Consider the following 24,504-nt stretch of genomic DNA (forward strand, 5'->3'; position numbering starts at 1 on the left):
TCCTATAAGTGGCTCCATTAGATACTACAAGTGTTAAGCTGTTAAAATTAAGTCTTCCAAGAAGTGCAGTTTCTTTTTAAACGAGCAAAGAATATTTAAAACTGCATTTCCACTTTTAAGGTACCTCAATTCATTTCAGACATTTTCAGGTTAATTCCTACCTCTGGTTTCTCAGGCAGGGGCTCATTTTGCAGAATTTTCAGTGCTTTAGCAGCTGCATCATGCTTAGCAGCCTGTCTTGTTCTTCCTTTCCCATGAAACTGCTGTCCTCCAATAGAGAGCTCAACTTGATAAAGTAAGGGTCCAACAGGAAATGGGTAAAAGTACCTAAAATTAGAAAGGCAAGTTTGCCTGATTGAAAATTGCTGGTAAGCTACAAAGTCAACATTTAGGGTTAAACATCATCTATTAATGAGTCTCTCAGCAACTGAAGCTCAACAATAAACTCCTATAGTAGAGAGCCAATTTGAATACATTGACCAATTTGAATGACTAATGTAGGACTTTTTAAATACTTACAATATCTACACTAAGTTAAACACATTTTTAATACTTTTGAAGCACAGAGAATGATAGCATAGTAAATTAAGTTTTTATACACTTGACAAATGACTAAGCAAGGAACAATGGATTTTTATACTCAAGTATTTCAGACCAAAGTCAATACTTAAAGGCATACAGCCAACTTCAGAATAAAACATGTCTAAAAATGTTTTTCCTATTTTCCCTCACACCTAAGATTATAACTTAGAGGAAATTTTGTCAGTTTATTTAGTGAAACAACAATGAATATGTTCTGAACTGCACAATTTCACTGTTTAGCTCCTTTCCCTGCTTTGGATTTTTTCCACACAATAAAGAGAAAAATTTAAAGAAAATATGATTGTAAAAAACAAACTTGCAGAGGTACTTGGGGCAGGAGTGGTTCCTGAAGAATATACTGGCTAAAGCTGAGTGTCCCTTTAAGGCATGTTTTATTTTTAGAGATTATTTTAAAAGTAGCAGCAGCAATGCATGCATATTGAAGAAAGGAACTCAAAGAGTACGGGACTGATTACAAAACTGAAAAACTGTAGTACATACCGTGGAGGATAAGCACCACCTCTCATATTATAGTTGTAGGTAGATCTCATCCCTGTGTAAGGGTCAATAGGTTTGTACATAGGTTTCTTTCCCAGCTTCATGCAAAGAGCATTTAGCTCCACTGTGGGGGTTACACTATCTAGATAAATAGAAATATAGAATATAGCTGTCTAAGTGTCAAGGCAGAGTAAAATCAGGTAAAAATCTCAAACCAGGACAGATTGGGACTAGATTCTTGGTGCACACATCACAATAATCTGTAGTGAATTTGTGAATGAGTATGAGTGAAAGTATGTACAAAAAGTTTACCACATACATAAAATGGATCCCAGAGCAATCTAGTACTGCTATTGGACTGGCAAGTCTTGTTGCAATCAATTGAGCTTTCTAGGTTCTGATACATTTTTAGGATACTTCCTTTATACAATACTACCAAATGTTATGGGAAACCACACAAAAATGAAGGTTTCTTTCCCAAGAGGTACCTTCTTTTATATTAACAAACAGCTGTATAATTTTACCTTTGGCATTTAACTGGAAAGAAATATTCGGAAATTATGAACAATAAGCTAAAGAGGGCCTTTACAGTTGTCCATTTCCAAACAATGCAGTTGGTTTATTTGGAAGGGACATACAATGGCATTAAGAGGCACAGCTGTTTGCCTCCAGGTGGGTCTGGCCAGGTTGAAGATTTGCTACACTAGCTTGTAATTTTATTGCCATTTAAGAAATTAATGGCTCTCTAATTTTGGACCCAATGAAACAAAGCATCTGGGCCAAAACTAGAAGACAAAAGATAGTTACCTTATACTAACGGGATGTTCTTCCAGATGTGTGGTCTCTATTTCACTGTGTGAAAGTGTGCACTCCATGCGTCTGGAGCCAGAGAATTTTGAAAGCAGAATCCCTTCATCCGCACATGCGCCCTGGTTCACCTTATGTCTCCAACCAAGGAGATAAAAGGTAAAGACAGTTATCCCCTCTCCATTGCGAACGAAAAGATGATCCAAAGCAGAGGAGGGAGGATGGTAATAAAATACAGACAGGGACCACACATCAAAGAACCTCCAATTACTACAAGGTAACTTTCTCTTCAAGTGCTGGTCCCTACATGTATTCCACTGTGGGTGATTCACATGCAGTACTCAAGAGGAAGACGGTTAAAGATGCAGATGGCAGAGCCAAACAAAGGAGTACTATTCCCAAGGATGCATCAGAGGAGTCCTGGACCAAAGCACAAAGTCTCACAAATGTCTGGCTAGAACTCCATGTAGATGCTTTGCAGGTATCAAGCAGAGGTACTTCCTGAAGTGATGCCACAGATGTCACTTGCATTCTTGTGCAATGAGCCCTTACCACATGGAGGGAGGGAGAAAAATTAGGATAGCTGACAGAGCAAAATACAACCCAAGATCCATTGAGAGATTCTTTAACAGGCTTTAGCCTGACCCTGAACTCTTTCCACTATGGTGACAAATAGTCTGGGAGACTGACTGTTTTTATCCTTCGCAGGCCAAGGCACACCAAATGCAAAGGGAATGGAGCCTCCTTTCTTCTAAGGATGCGTGAAGTTTTGGAAAGAATACAAGTAAATGAATTGACTGGCTCAGGGGAAACTCAAGCTACTCTGGGGATTAATTTAGGACATAAAGGTAATGAAACTTGTCCCTATGAAACATAGCATAAGGGGCTCTGCCATCAGGGCTCCAAATTCACCAACCCTCTTGGGTGAAGTGATGGCTACCAGGAATGCAACCTTCATGGATAGGAGAGACCTGGAAACAAGAAACTAATGGTTTGAGTAACAAAAGAACAAGATTTAAATCTGATTAAGCAAGCTATTTTCTCTCTCTCGCTCTCCCGTGCCTTCAAATCTGCTACCTCAGTGGTTCCCAAACTTGTTCACAAAATGTTACAAGGGTTCTCAGGAAGACAGAGACAGACTGATTCTAACTATGCCTTTCCAGAGTTTGCTAGTCAGTGGATGCATGATGATCGAGTAACACTGTGAAGGTGGATGGTATGCACTGACTGCTGCCAACTGGACCCAGAAGGAGCTAATAGACAAATCTGGTGTCTTTAAGGAAAGAATATAGTCAAAGATAAGAGGAACAGCCACTGCTTCTGAGGTACACATAAGACAGAAAAACACCTCCACTTGGCTAGATGACATTTTCTAGTGAACTCCTTTCTACTATTAGAAAAGAAGCTCTGTACTTCTCCAGAACATGATCATTCTATGGATGATGCCCATCCAAAAACCACACCCTGAGGTGAAGTGGACAGGGGTTGGGATGCTTGGTCAGGAGATTGGAAAATATCGTAATAATGATCAGTGCCCAAGATGACATGCACAGAGGTTCGTAAACCAAAACCATCTCGGCCAGTTGTGGGCAATGAGGATGACTCATGCCCTGTCCTGCCAAATCTCCTGTAAGACCGGAAGTAGAAGTGGTAGTGGAGGGAAGGCATAGTTCAGGTGGTCTGACCATGGAAGAAGTAAAGTGTCACCCTATGAGTGGCAACCTAGGCTTCTGGAGCAGTATATTTCGTACTTCCTGTTAATTTGGTAGGCAGACAGGTCCCTAGTGGGGGGTCCCATAGAGAGCAAAGATATGGTTCACCACACAGTTGTGTAGCACCAACTTGTGGCTAACAGCAAAATGTCTGCTGAAAGAGTCCTCTAGCATGTTCTGATTTCCCAGAGGGTAGACTGCCCACAGGGTGATCTGACTGCTGATGCACCAGTTGTACAAACTAACCAGTTCTGCATGCAGGTGGACAGATTTTCCTCCCCACATTTGTTGATGCAAGACAGTCATAATGTTGTCCTACACTGAGGACATGGTGACCTTGAATGAATGGGAGAAAGGCTTCACAAGTCTTTCAAACTGCTCACAATTCCAGAACTTTGATGTGCATCCTGGACACTTGAGATGTCCAGGTGCTCTGCACTGTACAGTTGTCCACGTGAACTCCTCAACCCAACAGGGAGACATTTGTAATGATCGCCCTTGTTTGGAGGGGAGGCAAGAAAGGAAATACCCAAACATACCTGAAGGGGATTCTTCCACCATTGCAGGGATGATATTATTTTGGTAGGAACACTCACTATAGCACTGAGATTGGTGGTTTGATGAGTACATTGTTTGAAGCCAAGCCTGAAACCTGTCCATCTGCAGGTAAGTCCTTGCCATGATCCAATTTAAGGATGCACCAATAAAGGCTAAAGTTTACACTGAGCCCCAATGAGGAGAGGAGTTGCAGCATTTCCAAAGTCGATGCACAGGCTTTTTGGTATATAGGCTGTGTCTCTATATAGGTTGCCACTACAGAGAATACCCTGATGAAGGCCCTGGGGGCGGAAGCAATGCCAAAAGGGAGTACTTCATAATGAAAGTGGTCAAAGCCCACCGTAAATCTGAGAAAACATTTGAGCAGGGTAGATGTCTATGTGAAAGTAGGCATCCTTCATATCAAGAGCTGAAAGCCATATTCTCTGTTCCAGGGATGGGATTATAGATGACAACGTGACCATGGATTCTTGAATCTGCAAATAAAACTGTTGAGATGGCAAAGATCCAGAATGGGTCTCCAATCACTCTTCTTTTTGGGTACTAGGAAATACATCCAGTAAAAATGTGGTACTGAAGAGGAACCTGCTCTATCACTCTTCACTCTAAGATGGATTCTACTGCTTGTTTGAGAATCTTCTCATGACAAGGCTTCTGAAAAGAGATAGGGAAATGGGGTGCACAAGGTAGACACAAACTATCATACAGCCAGAATGGATGACATTCAGCACTCAGTTTGTTATTGCACTCCAGGTGTGGAAAAAGAGAACTCCCAAAGAATACATGGAGATTAGCAGGTGTTGGATTTAATGGTTTGCAGCTCTTGAGCGGCCATCAAAAACACTCAAAGGGCTAGAATTGGGAGGAAGAACCTGCTGAGGAAGGCGTGGGGAAGTAGGGCTTTGGAACCCACTGCCTCTTATGGAATGGCTCATAAGGTCACTGGTGGCAGAACTGTTGAGCCATCAGTCTAGATTTGTATAACTGCCTATGAAATTTTCATTTTGGGACAGGAGTATATATTCCCAGGGAGCAGAGGGTGGCCCTGGAATCCTTCTCATCCATCTTCTGGTTAAGTTCATGAGTTTCACCATAGGGCAGTTCCTCAATGGTGTTCTAAACCTCTCTGGGGAAACCCCGACGCATGAAGCTATGATTCCTTATTCATTTCAATGGCAGTAGCCATTGCCCTTGAAGATTTATCAGCTGCATCTATCACTGATTGAAGAGCAGGATGGAGACAGAGCCACAGCCTCATCTGGGGACAAAGATACAACCTTATTGATTCCGGCAGAACTGCTGGATCAGGCATGTACTATTCCTCTTCAATTGGATCAGGAGGCAACTCCAGTTGCCCCCTCAGAGGGGAGGGATGAGACCACTCCTTAGCAGAAGGAACCAACTCTGCAGGATGGTACAAGTCCAAACCCGCCACTACGGCCAACAGGTAGATTGAATGGGGGTTGCGGAGGTCCCCATGGCATAGACTAACAATGGCTCAAAGGCAGGTGATGAGGTGCAGGCTGATCCCAAGCTGGTCTAGGCCTTGGGTCTGGGAAGAAGCTTTGGAGGATGAAATAGCACTTCATCATGCAGTTCAGAATCTCCCGAAGAAGAGAAAGCCAATTCTAGATCCACTGGCGGTATCTATAGTGCTGCTGGAGGGAAGTCACAACCCAAAGATGGAATGGGAGACAGACTCCTCCCAAAAATTGGCTCTTGAATGGAATTAGGATCTTTCTTGAGAAAGAGGAACTTGACAGAGTAGGAGACATCAGATCTGGGAGAGCAAAGTCCTCAGGAGGAGCACAGGACTTGGCTTTTCGTGGAGTGAGGGGTCCTGTCCACTCAAACCAACAGAGCTGTAAAAGGGATAGTTTGTGCTACGGCCATGGAAGACAAACTCAGTACCACGGCTAGCCAAGGGTCTCAGTGATTGCTCTTCATCAGTGCCAGCAGACCCCAGGTTTGTGCTGGGCAATACTGGAGGCACCATTGCTGCCGAACCGCAATCTGGTGCCAATGGAGCCTTGGACTGCCCCTGAGACTTAGGATGTACTAACTTCTCTTGGGCTGATCTTAGACACTTCCTCGGTTTAGGCAGAATCCTACTTTGCCTCCAAATCCACTCAGAAGGATTTAGTTTCATGCTTTTGAGAACGCTCCCTGCTCTCCCAATCAGACCCTGATGACGGATCTGTAGGGGTAAACTCCCTCACTCCTGAGCTAGACCTTGTGGCAGGAGGCACATTCTTTGCTCAACCGGGTTTGCTGGCCTGGGTCCAATTGCGGTCTTTGGGCCCTCTCCATGAGGTGCTTCTTAAGGCAAAATTGACGCTCTTCCCGGATACAACTGGGAAATGAATGGCAGATACTACACCTTGCTGCAATGAGGGTTCCCACAAGGCAATACAAGCAGCGTTGGTGGTCATCGCTGACCAAGAAGCAGCGTGGGCAGGAAGCACAAATTTTGAAGCTGGAGTCCTGCACATAGTCCAGTACCCAAAACAGGGTATGGGAGGGCTCCCCATGTCAGGGAGGCTAACATTAAAATTATCAGATAAAACTCTATAAACTTTTTTAATGATTTACAGATACATATTCACAGATTAAGGATAAACCAAAGCTTTGGACACTGACCTGGACCATACAAGGTTAGAAGGAACTACAGAGGCAGAGAGTCCACTGCACCCTTTATCTCTTCAGTCAAAGGCATGGGATAGGCAAGGAAGCACATGTGGATTACTTGACATTGTTTTCAAAATTCTCTGGTCCCGGGCACATGTGTAGCCACAGTGAAATACACAGAGGGACAAACACTCTAAGAAGAATATTTATTATGTAGCAATAATGTGTTGGTTATATGAGCAGTTGCCCTATTTGCTTAGGCAGTGGCAAATACAAGGAAAGAGCTGAGTGAAATTCATCTTCTTTATGGGCTAAATGGCTCAACTTATTCATGATTTTTTATCATTTCATTATAGTTTGTAGAGCCCTGCGCAGATATAAAATTTATATCCACAGATGTGAATATCTGCAGAGCTCCAGTGGTGTACCAGGAATGGCAGCGGCAACAACAGCTGCATGTTGGGCCATCACTCGCAGGAGCCAGCACCCCGCCTGGGCAGCTCGTCCAGAATGGCTGTACCGCCTCAAGCTCTGCCCACCGGGGCAGCCAGCAGGCTCATTGGCAACTGTCCCTGGTCATGCTGGTGTGCGCAAGTGCCTCGCATGCTCCCAGGCAGGAGTCCCTTCCGTGCAGCAGTGTGCGTCTCCAGCATGACCAGGGACAGCTGCTGGTGAGCCTGGTGCCTGCCCCAGTGGGCAGGGCTGGGGGCAGAAGAGCCATGCCAGAGGAGCTGCCCGGGCTGGGGGCTGGCTCCTGCGAGCGACGGTCCAACATGCTGAGGCCGCTGCGGTTCCTGATACAGCACTGCAGCTCCGCTGATATCTGCTTTATATCCACAGATATAAATTTTGTATCCACGCAGGGCTCTAATTGTTTTATAGTGTATCTTAAAAGTGTGATTTAGGAGAAGGGTTGAATGTTTTTTATCTTTCGTATTGTGGTTTTAAAATCTGTACTAATTTTGTTGATGTTGTTGGTTAATTACCAAGATGTTATACTAATGTACTGTGGGGGGAGGGATAGCTCAGTGGTTTGAGCATTGGCCTGCTAAACCCAGGGTTGAGAGTTCAATCCTTGAGGGGGCCATTTAGGGATGGGGCAAAAATTAGGGATTGGTCCTGCTTTGAGCAGGGGGTTGGACTAGATGATTTCTGAGGTCCCTTCCAACCCTGATATTCTATGATTCTATGATCTGACTGGAAAGTCTTGGATACAAAATATACAGAAAATAAAGCTAAGTCAAGAGCATGCAGTAAAAGAAAGATAAGATTATTCAGATTTCACTTTACCAATTACAAAAAGTTCTTACTACAGAAGCTGAGTGAAATCAGAACATTTTTATTTTCAACACACAGGTCCCACTTAAATGCTGACTTAGCAATTAGAAACCTTTTAACTGAAATGCCAACTACAATAATTTTACATTCAGTACTACAAATTTTATGCATGTATTTTGATTATATTTGGAAGTTCTCATAAAATCCTTCAAAATGTACCCAATAGAAAATGTCAGTAGAAACCAAAGTAAAACACTGATTTTTGCAGCTTCAGGTTTTCAGAATTGCCCAAGCAAAAAGTCTTATTATCTACCCTCACCATAATTCAATTACAGTAAAAAAAAATTCTATCCATGGGCAAGTCAATCTTTACAAGGATAGTCTAACTGAAGTGTTAGATGGCAAAATACAAACAGTAAAATTGAAACTGAAGTTTCTTTAAAAACTTACTACAATGCATATCTAGGTGTAGGGAAAAAATGACACTTCAAAATATTCTCTGGTGGTCAGAGGCATTTGAACAATTCCACATTGCAGATAGGTGACCTTTAGATTAAGATGAAGATCTCACGTATTTTGACAGTTGCCACTGACTGTACAGAATGTCACTTCAAGATCACCAAGTAAGCACAATCTTAAGCAACTTATACATACCAAGTTCAGATGTGGGTATCCTATACACATTTTTAAAGAGCCTGTCCTGGAAAATACCTGGATTCTTTCCTTCACTACGAGACGGGCGAGCTGTAGGTTTAGGAAATTTTGTCCCTTCCAAAGCTTTGGCAGCTGCCGCATGTTGAGCTTTTTTAATACTAGTTCCTTCAGCTTCCCAGTGCTGGTCCCCAAGAGTCAGCTGCACTGTAAACACCTACAAACAAGAAGTCCAAGTTCTTTATTATAAGTGACACCACCATTTCGCATTTTTTGTTAGGACCTCTTATGTGTTTAATATGCCTTCTGCTACAATCAGAAAGGTTATTTACTACTAAGCACAATTTAAATAAAGCCTTCTCAACACGGTAGCTGAAGTTACACTTTTGGTTTCCTGGGCTACTGAATGCAGGGATTAACAAAAACTGTTATAACAGTACTAACCACACAGCTCCCCACTGCAAGACATTTGGGGAGTCTGAACTGAAGGATGTGCACAGATGTAGGTAGACCGGTAATGGCTACACAAAGGGCTGTTACTGTGAGAAATTTATTGTATGATTTTAATGTTTATAATGCCAATATGATTCTCCTAAATCTTCTCAAAATGCAGACTGCTTATGTAGAATTACATTTTATATTGCATAAGTCAGGGATTCCCAAAGTGCGCTACCTGTACCCTGGGGGTACGCGAAACATCTCTGGGGGAACGCAGGAAAAATTGTGTAATGGTGGATTTTATTTATTGCATGTTCATAATAGGCTACTCAAACGAAACTTTAAAACTGTGTGGGAATTTGTTATATAAAACATGGTAGTTAATCGACTTCAAAATGTACCAATAAGAACACAGAGATACTGACATACAGAACCCTCACCTCCAATCACTGTACAGTGTGGGCTCAGTTGCCCAGCAACTGCCTAGTCTAACTGAGCTCTGAACTTAGTCAGGGTTGGTTTTTTTTTCAGCTGTATGTGTCACACTAACTATATCTGTACATAACTGAAATATGGACAGATGGCTAAAGACAGATAGTGTTAGGAAGAACAAAGTATCAGTGATGAGATGGGTAGGGGTACACGGGCAGCTGGGGGATTTGGAAGGGGGTATGCAGTAACAAAAATTTGGGAACCTCTGACATAAGTCATTCACTTGTTACTTTAGGCTTTCAATTTGGGTTATATTTTTCAGAGGTCAGAACAAAAATATGTAAGGCACTAAGGAATAACAGTTCTTACATTGTCATAGGTCAGTGGTTCCCAAAGTGTGGGGCATGCCCCCCAAAGGGGGACATGGAGGAACGTTTGGGGGGTGTCACATGGGAGGAAGGGGGAAGTGCACCACCCAGTCTCAGCTCCGGCCTCAGCTCCCGGCTACAGCCCCAGGTGGACAAGTTCCATTATGGGTAATGTGGGGGGAAGGGAAAGGGAACAGAAAAGGTTTGGGGAATCACTGTCATAGATGCATAGTTTTTCAGCCCCATATGGTGATAAACAGTTATTTTACACAAGTGTAACAACTACAGAAACTTTGTAATACATCACTATAAGTAAAGTGGGGTAAGGACAGATCTATTAGCCTAATTTTCCACAAGTGAATCAAATCCAAAGCAGGTTAAGTTTAATTTTGATCGGAGTAACAATGCAAATGAGTATATGCCTTGATTATTCTTCCCAAATACTTATTTTTTAAAAATGTAACCCTTTCCTGCTTTGCACATGGAATCTTTGGCTTAAGACACTAGATAAAAATTAATGGAATTGTGTTGATCTTGGAGCAAAATCAATTTAATATGTTTTAAAAACAATCACACCTAAGCATATTCTCCTAGGGCAGTGGTTTCCAACCTATTTTCTTTTGCAGATTCTTAAAAAATTTCAAATAGAGATGCAGACCCCTTTGGAAATCTTAAGGCAGTTTGCAGACCACCTAGGGGTCTGTGGACCACAAGTTGAAAATGACTGTTCTCGTGTGCATGGGACATTCATAATTACTACTACAGCACAGACCTCTTGCCTAAAGCAACTTAAACAGATAAAAACATTTCACCAGATTTTCCCTGTAGGTCTTAGCCTCAGGATCCACAAAATGCAGAGCTTTACTAAAGAAAAAAGTTTAATATTCCAACTCCTTTTCCATCATCAGAAGCCTCCTGTATATTTGCTACAGCCTTTTAAGGTAGGCATTTGAATGCTAACAGCAGACACTCAAGAAACGAAGTATTTACTACAACCTGCCAAAATTTCAGTGGAATATTATGGCACAGAAAGTACACAAATGGGTCCATGCAATGTAATATTTTTAAACCATGAGCACCACTAATTCCATAAGGCACTGAAGACTAGAATAGTAAAGTAATTTATTTCAAAGTGGATTAATGCCCTATGAGATTCCACTGTATTGTGTGTTTGCAGTTAAGTGAAATTTACTAAAATCTTGCTCTCAACTATCTAGAAAGCAGGATTCTAGTAAATTGCACTTCACTGTCAGCTACAATAGGGTACAGTAATTCCTCTCTTAACATCCTCCCAGTTAAAAACGTTGCTGATCAATTAGAGAACACGCTAGTTTAAAGTTCTGCAATGCTACCTTAAAATGTTGTTTGGCAGCTCCCTGCTTTGTCCACTGCTTGCAGAAAGAAAAGCCCACTGAAGCTAGCTGGTGGGGGCTTGTAACCTGGGTGTACCGGCAGCACCCCCATCAGCTCCCCACTCCCCTAAATTCCCTATGTGGCAGCCACCCAGCAGGCTATCAATTGCCAGCAGTTCAGCTGTCCCTCCCCCCACTGCCATGTGCTGCTCCTGCCCTCTGCTTTGGAGTTGCTCCCAGGAGCCTCCTGCTTGCTGTGCGGGGTGGGGGTGGGAAGGGAGGAGGAGGAGGAGAGAAGATGGGTGCAAATGTCAGGGTGTCCCCCTTCCCCCCGCTACTGTACCCCACCTCCACAGAGCAAAGTGTGTGTGGGACACAACAGGGATCAGGATGGAGGGAGCTTGCTGGCAGCAGCTGCTGTCTCAACTTGCTGATCTACTTAAAAAGGCAGTGTACTTAAGAGTGGCGTCATCCTACTTAAAGGGGCAATGCACATCTCACACACACACAGGGTGTCTCTCTCTGCCATGCTGTCTCCTCTCCCTCCTTTCATGCTGCCTTGCAGAGTGTGAGGATACATTAACAACAACGTGTTAACCCTTGAGGGTTCAGCTGAGTGCTAGTTCATCATTTAGCAGCCAGGCATTCCCTGGGAAATATCCCACCCTCTTCCACCCTCTGACTCCAGGACAGGCAGCAGCGCACACAGACCACTGGGTCAGGCTGGGCTCTGCAGCCATGCCGCCCAGAGCATTGCGCCGGTGCTGCGGCAAGGTAAGGCTGCGGGAAGGGGTCGGGGGCTAGCTTCCGGGGCTAGGAGCTCAGGGACTGGGCAGGACGGTCCCATGGGCCGGATGTGGCCCGTGGGCCGTAGTTTGCCCACCTCTGCTTTAGGCATTATTTCAGACTGTTTAATGCTTGAGAATAGACTATTAAAAGCTCTTACAGCACTTCTAATGCACTGCATTGCCTGTGATAAAGGTGAAGTGATCTGTGAAAGCAAGCACTGGAAATGCACTACTTTAAATGAATATGGACACTTTGCAGAATGCAGCAAAAATTCTAGGGACCCCATGATTCTCTCCAATTCTAATTTTCTGGGAAGTTTTGAAAAGATTCTCCCAGACGAAACCGTTCCAGCAGGAGTAGCACAATCTGGTCAATGAAAGCGTGCAGTTATGTACAAGGGGAAAGGGACTGTCTTTACTTCTTAAATTTTAAGTAGCCAACTGAGTATTCCCAGAAGTGATTTTTCTATTAACTTACTATTCCCATACCACAAACAAATGTGCTTGAGTTCTCATTAAGGGGGTAGGGGGGAGGACACAACAAATCTCAGCCATCTTTACTGCATCTGAAGGTACAGTTTTTTGGGGAATGGAATTTAGGTCAAACTTTAAAATAAAATCACTGTCAAGCAGGGAGAGCATGGGAAATTTCAGCATAAAACACATTTGTAACAATTCAAAGTTGGTTATTATAATAGAAACTGATTGCTAAAACATACTCCATTGAACACTGTATGTTAAGGCCATGACCACAATGCAGACAATGGAAAAAAGTAAGTAGTGTACAGTTAAGGGCAAGTCTCAAACAATATGTTATGCATCTCCTGCAACAACTACAATAAGCAGCTTTAAAAACAATTAATGAGCATTGGAGGAGAAGTTTTAACCCATGGGATAACATCCCCAGTTCAACCGTAATATGCTTCAGCATACCCAATGCGGCTGTACTAAAAAAGCTGGACTGCAATTGGAAACCACTTAAGGCTTTAAATTGTTTTCAGTGTTCCATTAAACCACCCATTACTCTACTACAGTAGATTATTTTGCACAAGAGCTAGACATTTTGCCTTTCCACTCACAAAGTTATTTGTCAATATAAATGCATAACTGATATGAGCAATATTTACCTTAGAGTGAGCTGGACCTTGCTCGCTCAAAAGCTTATACTCAGGCTGAATCTTGTTGAAACGGGCTAACTCATTCACAAGACACATTGGGGTTTTCTCTTTGGGGTTTGCCATGTTAGAAGGAGCTGAATGATGAGGCAAAAATCACAAATTATTAGATCATAATTAAGACTACAGAAAGTCCAGAATTTAAAAAGTTACAAAAGATTCAACAATTAATTTTCTGTATCTTTATGGAAGTACTGATAGACGCTTGCAATCCATGCTGGTTCAGGGGGAACATGCTACTTTACTGTCAGAGTTATTTGCTGGGATAGAGACCTCTAACCATGTCTCAAACCAGTGGACCTGTGGATGTGGAGATCTCTAACCATAGTGTGTTGAATGGAAAGCATTTAAATGGAATGCATTCAAGAGCAAATGCCATAATTGTGACAGAAACTAAGAGGAAGGATCAAATGGCAATTTGCTTTCAGACATCTATCCAGGTACATGTTGATCTGGTTTAACGCTTAGGAGGCTGAGGCCTCAAGTCTGACCTACGCAATATACATTAGATGTTATCTAACTGTGCATCATAATGTTCATTTGTTTTGACAATTCCAGAAGGGTCAGTTCTTATTTCTGGGCTTTTCGGTTTCTTTCCTTGGGAATCTATTTTACTATGTTATTCTGGTTTGTATTCATTCATTTTTCCTCCACGCAAACTCTACATTAATTTTAACCTACATATGCTATGTATTTAAACCAAATTAGGACAAGTTGTCTAGCATTTAGTTTCCTAGCCATATCATCCTTTCCACTTCAGGTCTGTTCCTACTTTCCCAGGAAAACCCTTGTTAAGTATCTCCCCTTTTTGAAAAAGTTTGATTATGCTATTCATTATCCAAATACAAAGTACTCCATTTAGGAAGGAAAAAAAAAATCAAATGCACAATTACAAAATGGGGAATAACTGGGTAGGCAGTAACACTGCTGAAAAGGATCAGGGAGTTATAGGGGATCACAAATTAAATGATTTAAAATACAATGCAGTCGCAAAAAAGGCAAATATTTTGGGGTGTAATAACAGAAGTGTTTGCAAGACACAGGAAGTAATTGTCCCACTCTACTCAGCACTGGTGGGGCCTCAGCCAGAAGTTTGTATCCAATTCTGGGTGCCACATTTTAGGAAGAATGTGGACAAAGGCTTAGAAAACCCGAACTATGAGGAAAGGTTAAAAAACTGGGTATGCTTAGTCTTGAGAAAGGAAGACTAAGGTGGGGACCTGAGAACAGTCTTTAAACATGTTAAGGGCATGTATAAAGAGGATGGTCATCAATAGTTTTCTATGTCTACTGAAAGTAGACAAGAAGTAATGGGCTTAATCTGCAGCAAGGGAGATTTAAGTTAGATATGGGGGTGGGGGAGAACCTTTCTAAATAAGGATAGTTAAACACTGGAATAGTCTTTCGGGGGGGCGGGGGGGAGATGTAGAATTCTCATTACTGGAGGTCTTTAAGAACAGGTTAAACAAACACCTGTCAGGGATGGTCTAAGGTCCAGGGCTTTGCTCACACACCAATCCTCCTGCTGTTATATGTGAATGGAAGACATGCAGTCAGTTTAAAATATTGTATTTAAAAAAAAATTGTAAAGAACACTGATTAAAATGTTGCTGTCAATTCCTTCAACAAAATCATCCAGTTATAATTTTAAATAGATATTTTTAATTCATTCTCTCAAAACTTTTGAAAGCTATTTTTAGATCTGTTTAAAACAATTTCACTTAAAACTATGATCTTAAAACAGGGATAAAACATGGAAGCCAACTCAGGTGGTGAACACAGTTTTTAGAGTAACGTTTGTAAAACAGTTCCTATATGTCTGCAACCTGCTGTATCAGACCACAGTACAAGGCTGAGAAATACAGACATTCATTAACATATAGCTTACCTGCAGCTGCACTGGTGGATGTAACAGATGCAGAAGGTAAAGCAGAGTTTTGAAGAGGTCTACCTGCATTTTCAGAGGGCAGAGAACTAGTGGTAGAAGGAATACTCAAAGGCTGAGAAAGAGACTGGTTCTTATTCAAGATTTGGCTCCCTGAGAGAGCAGCAGATGGATTCTGAATTTGAACTTGAGACATGTTCACTTGCAACCAAAGCGAATTACTGCAGGTAGACAGCTTTGAATGCAGGTTAATTCAGTGCGATGGAGCCTAATGGTCTACCTAAAAGTTGTAAGGAAGAAGAAAAAAAGATTATACCAAATATTTAAGTTCCAATAATTCACAAACATGATTGGAACATCAGTATGTATAACAGTAACTGGAAAGCATTAGATTTCTCTATTATTAAAAAAGAGTCCAAATGTTCTTCAAGCACCCCATTGTTTCCATTTTGTGCACAAAAACCTCTCCTGCATCCCAACGATTTTAACAAAATATTTCAAAGTGCATAAGCTTCACACTGGTTCAATTTACAAAACAGAAAAGTACACTAGGTTTAATTTATTCTTGCTCATTTATTACTACCTAACTGCCCATCTCTTTTCTGCATCATTGTTGAATCCACTTTCAAAGTAAATCCAGTTACCCGAGTTGTTGTTAGTATACAAAACAGAACAACTTTCAAAATTATATTACATTTCAGCTTTGGAATTAGTTTATAGCTCTAAAAGATAAGCAATAATGTGGTCTTTTAAGAAGAGCAGTTGTTCAAAGCAAGTACATGCCATCACAACCATATATTTGATTTGGACAGAAGATATACTGTGGCTTTCACAGTATTGTTCACCTTTTCTGTGTAGGAAACAGTATTCAGTGTTAACATGCCATTACTCTACAGCAGTGGTTCTCAAACTGTGGGTCGGGACCCCATTTTAATGGGGTCGCCAGGGCCAGCATTAGACTTGCTGGGACCCAGGGCTGAAGCCCAAGCCCCACCTGGGGCGGCAGGGCTCGGGCTGCGCTTCTCCATCTCCTGTTATGTTGTAACTTTTCTGTCAGAAGGGGGTTGTGGTGCAGTGAAGTTTGAGAACTCCTGCTCCACAGGCCTTCTTCAGAGTATATTTGGTTGGTCTCCAAAAGCAAAAATGTCTAAAAGCAATACAGATTACGCACAAATGTTTATGGAAGAACCATAAAATGAATGGTAGCTAACAGAAATCTAAGTAACTTTACCAGGAAAGTAGAAGGTGAGAGTTTAACACATGTCAGATATAAAATTCCAAATGCATATATAATTGAATTAGAAGGTGCCTCATTCACAGTTCATACATTAGGATAGCACTGTTCACAGTTTTGTGGCCCTCTAGCCAAATGTCAGAAGTGCTCTTAAGCAACTGACTATTTTCATTAGAAGTAACCGCCAAGTGACAAACTTATACGAGTAATTGTGAAGTACTATATATGATATACTTTTCTCCACTAAACTAGTAGTAGCATTCTGCTTTACATGGGTGCAACATTACATTCATGCCCAAACAGTTCAGCTTAAATATACACTAAAACTGCCAGTTTGAAGATTATTATATCTGCCAGAGCCAGATGCCAATATCCATTTACCAGCCATCCAGCAATTTACTTTTTCAAAGTAAATTTCTACTGCCAAGTTTACTACTAATGTATTTTACACACACACTTCCCAGCTGCAGATTTCTATAAAAATCTAGCTAGCTGGCAAAGGTTTATGCCTGTATTACTTTAAGATGAAGAATACAAATGAAATTGCTCATCCAGAATCCACCCAGGTCCTATTACTAGCAATACAACTATCCACATATTCTGCAGGCTTCAAATCCAGAGCCTGTGAAGAGACTTCCAAATGTAGGAAAGAAAGGGGGATGACTCAAAGGGTATGTCTACACTGCAACCTACTGGAGGTGGCATGTAGGGTCTGAGAAGCTACATGCCACAGCATGCATGTAGCTAAACGTGCCAGAGAAAGACTCTGGTAGTGGGGAGGCAGCAGGGAAAGGTTTTGGCAGCAGGGAGTTGCCAGAGCCTTTCCCTGCATTGAGGGGGAAGAGGGACAGACACTACATGGCTAAAAAGAGCAGTGGAGACAGGAGAGGTGCTACTACGGTGACCAGATGTCCTGATATTCAGAGCTTTGTCTTATATAGGTGCCTATTACACCCCAACTTTCTACTCACACAAAACCGAACACCCTTGCCCTGCCCCCATTCCAGCCTTCCTCCGAAGCCCCGCCCCTTCTTCTAGGTCCCACTTACCCCATCACTCCTCCCTCTGTCATTTGCTCACCCCACCCTTACTCACTCACTCATTTTCACTGGGCAGGGGCAGGGATGCAGGAGCGGGTGAAGGCTCCAGATGGGGTGTGGCCAGAAATGAGGAGTTCAGGGTGTGAGAGGGGGCTCCGGGCGGAGGTAATGGGTTGGGATGCAGGAGTGGGTGAGGGCTCTGGCGTGGGGCCAGAGATGAAGGATTTGGGGTGTAAGAGGGGGTTCTAGGCTGGGGAGGTGGAGCTGAGGGATTCAGAGTATGGGAGAAGACTCTGGGCTGAGGGCACAGGTTCCGGGGTAGGCCAGAAATGAGGGGTTCATGGTGCAGGAGGGAGCACCGGGCTGGGGAAGGGCCATAGGAGGCATGAGGGCTCTGGCTGGGGCCAGGAATGAGGGATTCAGGGTGCAGAATGGGGGTCTGGGCTGAGGTGTTTGGAGTGCAGGAGGAGGCTCTGGGCTAGGGCATGGGATTGGGGTTCATGAGATCTCCGGCTGGGAGTGCAGGCTCTGGGGCGGGGCTGGGGATGAGGCACTTGGGGTGCAGGCAGGTGCTCTGGGCTGGGACTGAGGGGTTCAGAAGGTGGGTGAGGGATCAGGGCTGGGGCAGGGGGTTCAGGTGCGGGAGGGTGAGGGCTCCAAGCGGGAGTGGGTCGGGGTGCAGGCTAGGCTTATCTCAGGTAGCTCCCAGAAGCAGCAGTATGTCCTCCCTCTGGCTCCTATGCAGAGGAGCAGCCAGGCAGCTCTGCACACTACACCATCCGCAGGCACTGCCCCAGCACCTACCATTTGCCACGGTTCCCGGCCAATGGGCGCTTCAGAACCAGCGCTTGGGGCGGGGGCAGTGTGTGGAGCCCCCCTGGCTGCCCCAACATGTAGGAGCGAGAAGGAGGACATGCCACTGCTTCCGGGAGCCACATGGAGCCCAGGCAGGGAACATGCCTTAGCCCTGCTGTGCGGCCGACCGGACTTTTAACAGCCTGTTCAGCGGTGCTGACTGGAGCTGCCAGGGTCTCTTTTCTACTAGGTGTTCTGGTCAAAAACCAGACACCTGGCAACCCTACCCCACCTCGATTTTTTACACTTGCTATCTGGTAATCCTAGGTGCTTCTCATGCATGTAGAGAGCTGTGTAAGGCAGTGGTTTTCAACCTTTTTGGGCTCAGAACCCATTTGTAAATGTTTACGGCAGTTGTGACCCAGTAAATAGTCTGTGGGTGGAGGCCCTGGGGTGGTTTCTGTCGGATCCTGCCCCCCAAAGGGGTTGGGTCCTACATGGCACTCACTTCACAGTGGTAGCTTCTGTGCTGTTGGGCTAGCTGGGCTTGGCTCTCCGCTCTTGGCATTGCAACCTCTGGAGTTGCAGCGCTGCTCCGGTTTGGTCCTGCCCCCCTGACTGGACCAAATTTGTGACAGTGGAGTTGTGACCTGTCTCACGGGATTGCAGTGCTACTCCCTCAAATTTGGCCTACCCAGACTCCCTTCATCATAACAGCTGGGCTCAACTGGAGTATCGTTGGGACCCCAGAGGTGGCAGTGTCTAGAGCAGGGAGGCGAGCCCAGCCAGCCTCATGGGACTGGAGTCACAGCAACTGCCAGGCAACCATTTGAAACATTCTGCCGACCCAGTTTTGGGTCCCAGCCCATGGGTTGAGAACCCCTGGTGTAGGGTACATATCCCAGGGCTCAGGCGTATCTGTGCTTGCCTACATTGCTATGTATACCCATACTAGAGGGGGCTTGCACTGTATGTATTCTACATGCTGCAATAAGAAGCGTGCAGTGTAGACGTACCCAAAGTGACCTTTTTAGATAACACTGACAAAAAATAAGCCTGTAGTGAGAACTTATATTCATGAATATACAAACACTGATTTGTTTGAATTTAAAAAAGATTGAGGAAAGAAATTTCTAGAAGGCAAAGTGATAATTTTGAAAACTTAAACTTCCATCGCGAATCCAGTAGACTGAAAGTCATGTAATGTTTCAGTACTTGTATTTGGTAGCATTTCTGATAAATGGATCTCAACTAAAGGTTTTTGGTCTACTAAACTCACTGATTTTGATGCTCCTCTTCATATTCCTAAACTTTTTTGTTTCATCTCTATTAAGTCCCCTTTAAATACTCTTGATTCTGATTCCATGCCTCAACAAAGGTAGTCATTGTTTCTTTATCTACAATTGATTATGAATGAATTAGATTTAGACAACTAGGGGTAACATCTTATATAAGTAAGCATCTTTCCTTATGTTAGCAAAAGTTACTCTGGCAAGAAAGAAATTTCCTCTTTTCAGATATGAGTATCAAGATTTTTGTTTCTTCACACTTAATTTTTTACTGAAGTGGGAACATACAGTCTCACCTGAATGAGTGAATATATTTTTCATATTTGTCAAGAATGGAACTTTGAAGACTTTATCATACTGTTGTTTAAAGCTTGTGTGGAGTTTCTTTCTGGGACTAATAATTATCTTTCCTTGTTATGTTTTATATACTCCATGTGTGTCTGAGGATTTTGTACAAGATTGATTGTGTCTGATACAAATTACTTGCTTGCATATTTTCACCTTGTTTTGTAGTAGTACACAGTTACTTTTTTTTAATATTTGCAGATATATAGATAGTGAAGGATTAAAAGGTTCCCATTTCCATTATTTTAAAGATAAAAATACTAGCAAGCACAACAGGGACCTTATGGCACTTTACAAATATTCAAAGCAGTTTGAGTTCTGAATCTCTGAAGTGCACTTCTCCCCCATTATGTTCTGAGGTTTAAAGAAAGATTTTCCTGCTAATTCAACCTCACTTTAAAAGTTGCCAGTATAAACTCTAAAATGCCATGAGTGATTCATTCTAAATGCTTTAGCTCACAGAAGAGAAAATTAGTTCAGACAAACTAGTTTTTCATAAATGCAGCAAATGGTCTTAAATATGAGAGCAAGTTCTGTATTTGCCTATCAAACTTATAAAATTTTCACAATTGATACACCATAATTGTAGTGAATAACTTGTCCATGTTTATAAAGAAGGACCTGGAAGTTGAGAGAAGGTAAGATGCAGTAAATTCAGAAGGTGGCTCCACAGTAATGGCATTATAACCCTTACATCTACTCACAAAGAGTGTGTCTGAAAGCACTGAAAAAGTCTTGACTTTAAATGAAAAAAATAGGCCAAGTGAAATGAGGTCCCATGCTCAACTCAACTGAAGAGTAACATCTTACAAATAGAAGAAATTATTGAATCTTCTCTTCCTTTGGTCTGTCTGAAGTAATATGCCTCTTAAAACAACATAATTTACACCGCTTTTCTGAAAAGCCTAAAGTAGAAACCAAGCTCTAAAGTGCACTGAAAACTCTGCCCACAGCTCCCATATGTATAAACCAGTGCACTATTTTTCAGCTGAAGTCCACTACTGTGGTACCAAATAGGAAGAGGGAATCTCAGGCTACAAAACAAACATTAAATTGTACTTTGAATCAAGCTATCAGCAGTGCAGAAAATAGAAAAAAAATTAATTCCTGTGGGAAACTGCTAACTAAGGCTATGTCTACACTCGAGACATGTTTTCACTACCATGAGTGACATAAATTATGCCAACAAAAGTGCTAGTGTAGACACAGCATAAGTGAGTCACCAAATTCATCTCTAGTTCCAGCTCCCAAAAAGGTCTTCAAGGGTAAAGTAGAGTCCTGTAGCAGGTACTTCACTATCTAAAATGTAACTAAGCTCTGATTTTTTTCCCCCTTTAATGATTTTTCTGCTTCATTATTGTATTGCAAATACACTAGATGCTCAAAAAAGCAAACTGAAATGCTGGTGTTCCAAAGACCTTTCAGCTTGCATTGTCACAGTAACAAACACTGTTAGCACATAAATACTAATGAGGTACACATTTAATCTAACTAGGAAGTTACCAAAGCACTCTCTGTGCTTTTATCAAGGGCAGACTGCCTTCCGTAATTCCCCTCATTGCTTGCTATTTAGTCTATTTTGCTTACTGGCTGATGACTAGAGTTTGATTTTATAAACCTCTTTCTAACGTTTCACGCTGCTCATTAAATATTTCATAGGTTTTCAAGTCAGCGCTAAGGTCCACCAATGAGCATAATTAAGATTTCAAAGAGATTGGCTAGCTAAATTCCACAAGTATAAAAACTAACCTATTCAGATGTTATGTCTCCAAAATTGCTGGTTTAAAAAACACCATACGATTAACTACCGCAAGAATGCACTACATGCTGTATCCCCAAGATTATAGCAGCTACTAAAATGGAATTTTTAAGCAGATTATGAAACAATATTTTATAGAAATGACAGCATCTTTCAGCCTAAAGAATGTACATACCAGCACAAAAATACTGATTGCAACTTTTCTGGACACACTCTCAGTCCTTCTAGCAAAGAGAAAGTTTGACCTTTTTTTTTTTTTTTAAACACAAATGTTAAAATATAGGTCACTAATACATTTCTCTCTGTAACAAATGTGGCTTGTTATAGGTTTGTGGATGCCAAATCTAAAATTTGGTGACACTTTATTTTTAGTTATACAAACTTAAGACTAGAAAAAATGAAATTAAGTCACATGTGAATACGTATATTGATCACACATTCACTATCAAAGCAACCCAATGCCTCAGAGTTAAATTTTTTCAGAAATAGGAGCTGTTTAGGCAGAAGCTGCTGAAATTTGTACCAACTTCCTGCCATGCATTCACAGAGCCATTCAACACCACCCAGATTTCTTTTTCTAGGTGGTCATTCTTGAACCATTTCATATGTTACTTGGTATAAGCCTCTGGGGATAATAGCAACACAAGCCTGCTACTTCCTAAATACTGCTTAGTTCAGAATATTGTTAATCACTGCCATGCTAAAAGTGCTGATCCATCTGGGTGCAACCAAGTTAAAAAACACAGCAGAATGCTAATTTAATTCCGTGTGCACATCATTATCTATTGGGATCAGTACATCCCTAATCAATACACTTTTGATAGTCAGGGACATCCATTAGCGGCCCCGCTGCCTCAAATATGTCAGCATGTACTTAACAGGATTAGCCAAAGTTTTCAATGGACTTATGTTTGAGTTCTCTCCATGTTTCGTGGTTTAGCTTAGAATGTTTACGGTTCTAAGTCTCCATACATTTATTACGGTTTTCTTCTGCTCCTTTCATCCACAAGGTGTTTACTACCTTGATCTTCCAAAACTGCTCTAGTATTTTTTGCAGGGAAGCAAGTCTCTGAGTAGGATACTAGTTACTTTCTATATTTACTGTGGAGGACAAAGGGATGGAGTTTCACATACAATCATAGCTCAAACTAAGTTCTATGTGGATCAGTCTCCATCAAGAGTCAGAAAACAATATTAAGCCTGAAAAAGCTTCCCTTGAAACACCTCTAGATAGAACAATGCTTAAGACAGACAATTCAGCCATTATTCTATAATTCTATGGAAACTCCAGCACATGAGCTAGGGCTTGAAGCAATAAGATTTTAGAAACTAATCCAAATGTGAACAGATTTCATCTGTTCACATTCCAGAACCAGACAACAAAATCACTGTAGACATGTTCATAGGGTCATAACCTGCTGCTTCTTTTCAGCCTACAAATCAACCACTCAAGTTTTAGACAAAGGCCTGGCAGGGTTTAGGAAACAGCTGCTGAAAGTTTACCTCTTTGCTTGGGACAATCTTATGCAGTTTACCTCCCCTCCATATACCCCAACATCCACTCCCCCAACTTTCAAATAACTTGAAAGAGCTCAGCCTTTGTCTATCCTCTGGGAATTTGAGATGACATTTCCAACCTCAGAAGAAACCAAGTAACAGCATTTAAATTAAATGGAACCACACTGCATTTTTCTGTGCCTCAATTTCCACACCTGTAAAATGTGGACAATCTATCCACCCTTCCTTTGAAAAGTGCTTTCAATCTACAGATGAAAAATGCTGTGTAGTTATTGAACGTTATTATGGAGACCCCAGCACACAACGTTGGCAATTTAGCAGGCAAGAAAAATGCACCAAACAAAATCATGAGTGCTCCCTCCCATCACTGTTCATAGGTGGCAGTAATGTCTGCCCAAATTGGAGATTTGAAAAAAAATCCATAATGAGCTTTTAAAACTTCACTTGAAGTATAATTGCCAGCTTGTGGCAGTAGTCATCTCTTAACATTTACCCTATGCCAGCCAACTGCTTGAATACACGAACCCACAGTTTATTTCCATACCTCAAGATGAATTTCCTACTTTTTTTAAAAAAACAAGAGAAAACAATCGTGTTGCAGGTGCAATTTTTCTAATTAATCTATCCTTTTTATCTGCATCTCATATCTATGTACAAACAAGCATTGTGTACATTGATATAACTTGTTGTTTGATGCAATCATTGTTATTTAGTTTGCTCCTTCAAGCAAAGCCCATTTATATTTATACTCCAATTGCATGATAACTTGCCAGATGCACAGACATTACTAATCTGGAAATATTTCAGCATCAACACTTATTCTCAGAGCAGAGAAAGCCTAGGAATCTTGTATTCAAGTATTAGCCCTTCTTGTGAAGCAGATATTTAACTAATTCTATAGGTTTTAAGAAGTCTCCATTTATTTCATTTCTGGTACTGCAAACAATAAGAAATATAGGAATGGCCCACAGAGGATTTCTATGTAAAAATATATATACTTTGTAAAATCAAATTTGAGAAATATTTTGACAGAACTCCAAATAACAGTACAAAGCAAGGTGTCCTTTTATTGTTGAAATTTAAGCTACTCAGGTAGCCAAACTATTGTACCCTATTTGTACAAGGTACTCATTAAGCTATTGCGCCTGACACTGCCCTCAAAGCAAAAGCTTAATTATAGGCCATGTTTTAGCATCTATAAAAATACAGGCAATAACCTTTACAAATTAAGGCAGCAAGTATCCTGTAACAGAAATTTAGAATGTTTTAGGTTGCCACATACAACAGAAAACTTGAGACGGTGGTTGAGATTGACATTTTACAAGTGAAGTAGAAAACTAAGAAAATACTCATGTATTAGGTGGGACAAAAA

At 41.8% G+C, this 24,504-nt stretch overlaps 1 protein-coding gene across 5 annotated transcripts in view; it reads right to left on the reverse strand.

The window, feature by feature from the left end:
* Positions 1–24,504, reverse strand: part of STAU1 (staufen double-stranded RNA binding protein 1) — a 52,755-nt gene that overhangs the window by 19,437 nt on the left and 8,814 nt on the right. For 3 of the 5 annotated variants that reach the window (XM_073309472.2, XM_073309476.2, XM_073309471.2), the window contains exons 3-7: positions 15,156–15,432; positions 13,220–13,344; positions 8,718–8,931; positions 1,084–1,222; positions 162–327 (exon numbers count right to left, since the gene is read on the reverse strand). In XM_073309472.2, coding sequence (XP_073165573.1) covers positions 162–327; positions 1,084–1,222; positions 8,718–8,931; positions 13,220–13,344; positions 15,156–15,348 — 837 coding nt within the window. In that variant the 5' untranslated portion in view covers positions 15,349–15,432. The remainder of the gene's footprint in view (positions 1–161; positions 328–1,083; positions 1,223–8,717; positions 8,932–13,219; positions 13,345–15,155; positions 15,433–24,504) is intronic. The other 2 variants (XM_073309474.2, XM_073309473.2) reach the window with 1 other exon arrangement.

The sequence above is a fragment of the Lepidochelys kempii genome, chromosome 13 (assembly GCF_965140285.1).
Source record: "Lepidochelys kempii isolate rLepKem1 chromosome 13, rLepKem1.hap1, whole genome shotgun sequence".
In the NCBI taxonomy this organism is placed as follows: domain Eukaryota; kingdom Metazoa; phylum Chordata; order Testudines; family Cheloniidae; genus Lepidochelys; species Lepidochelys kempii.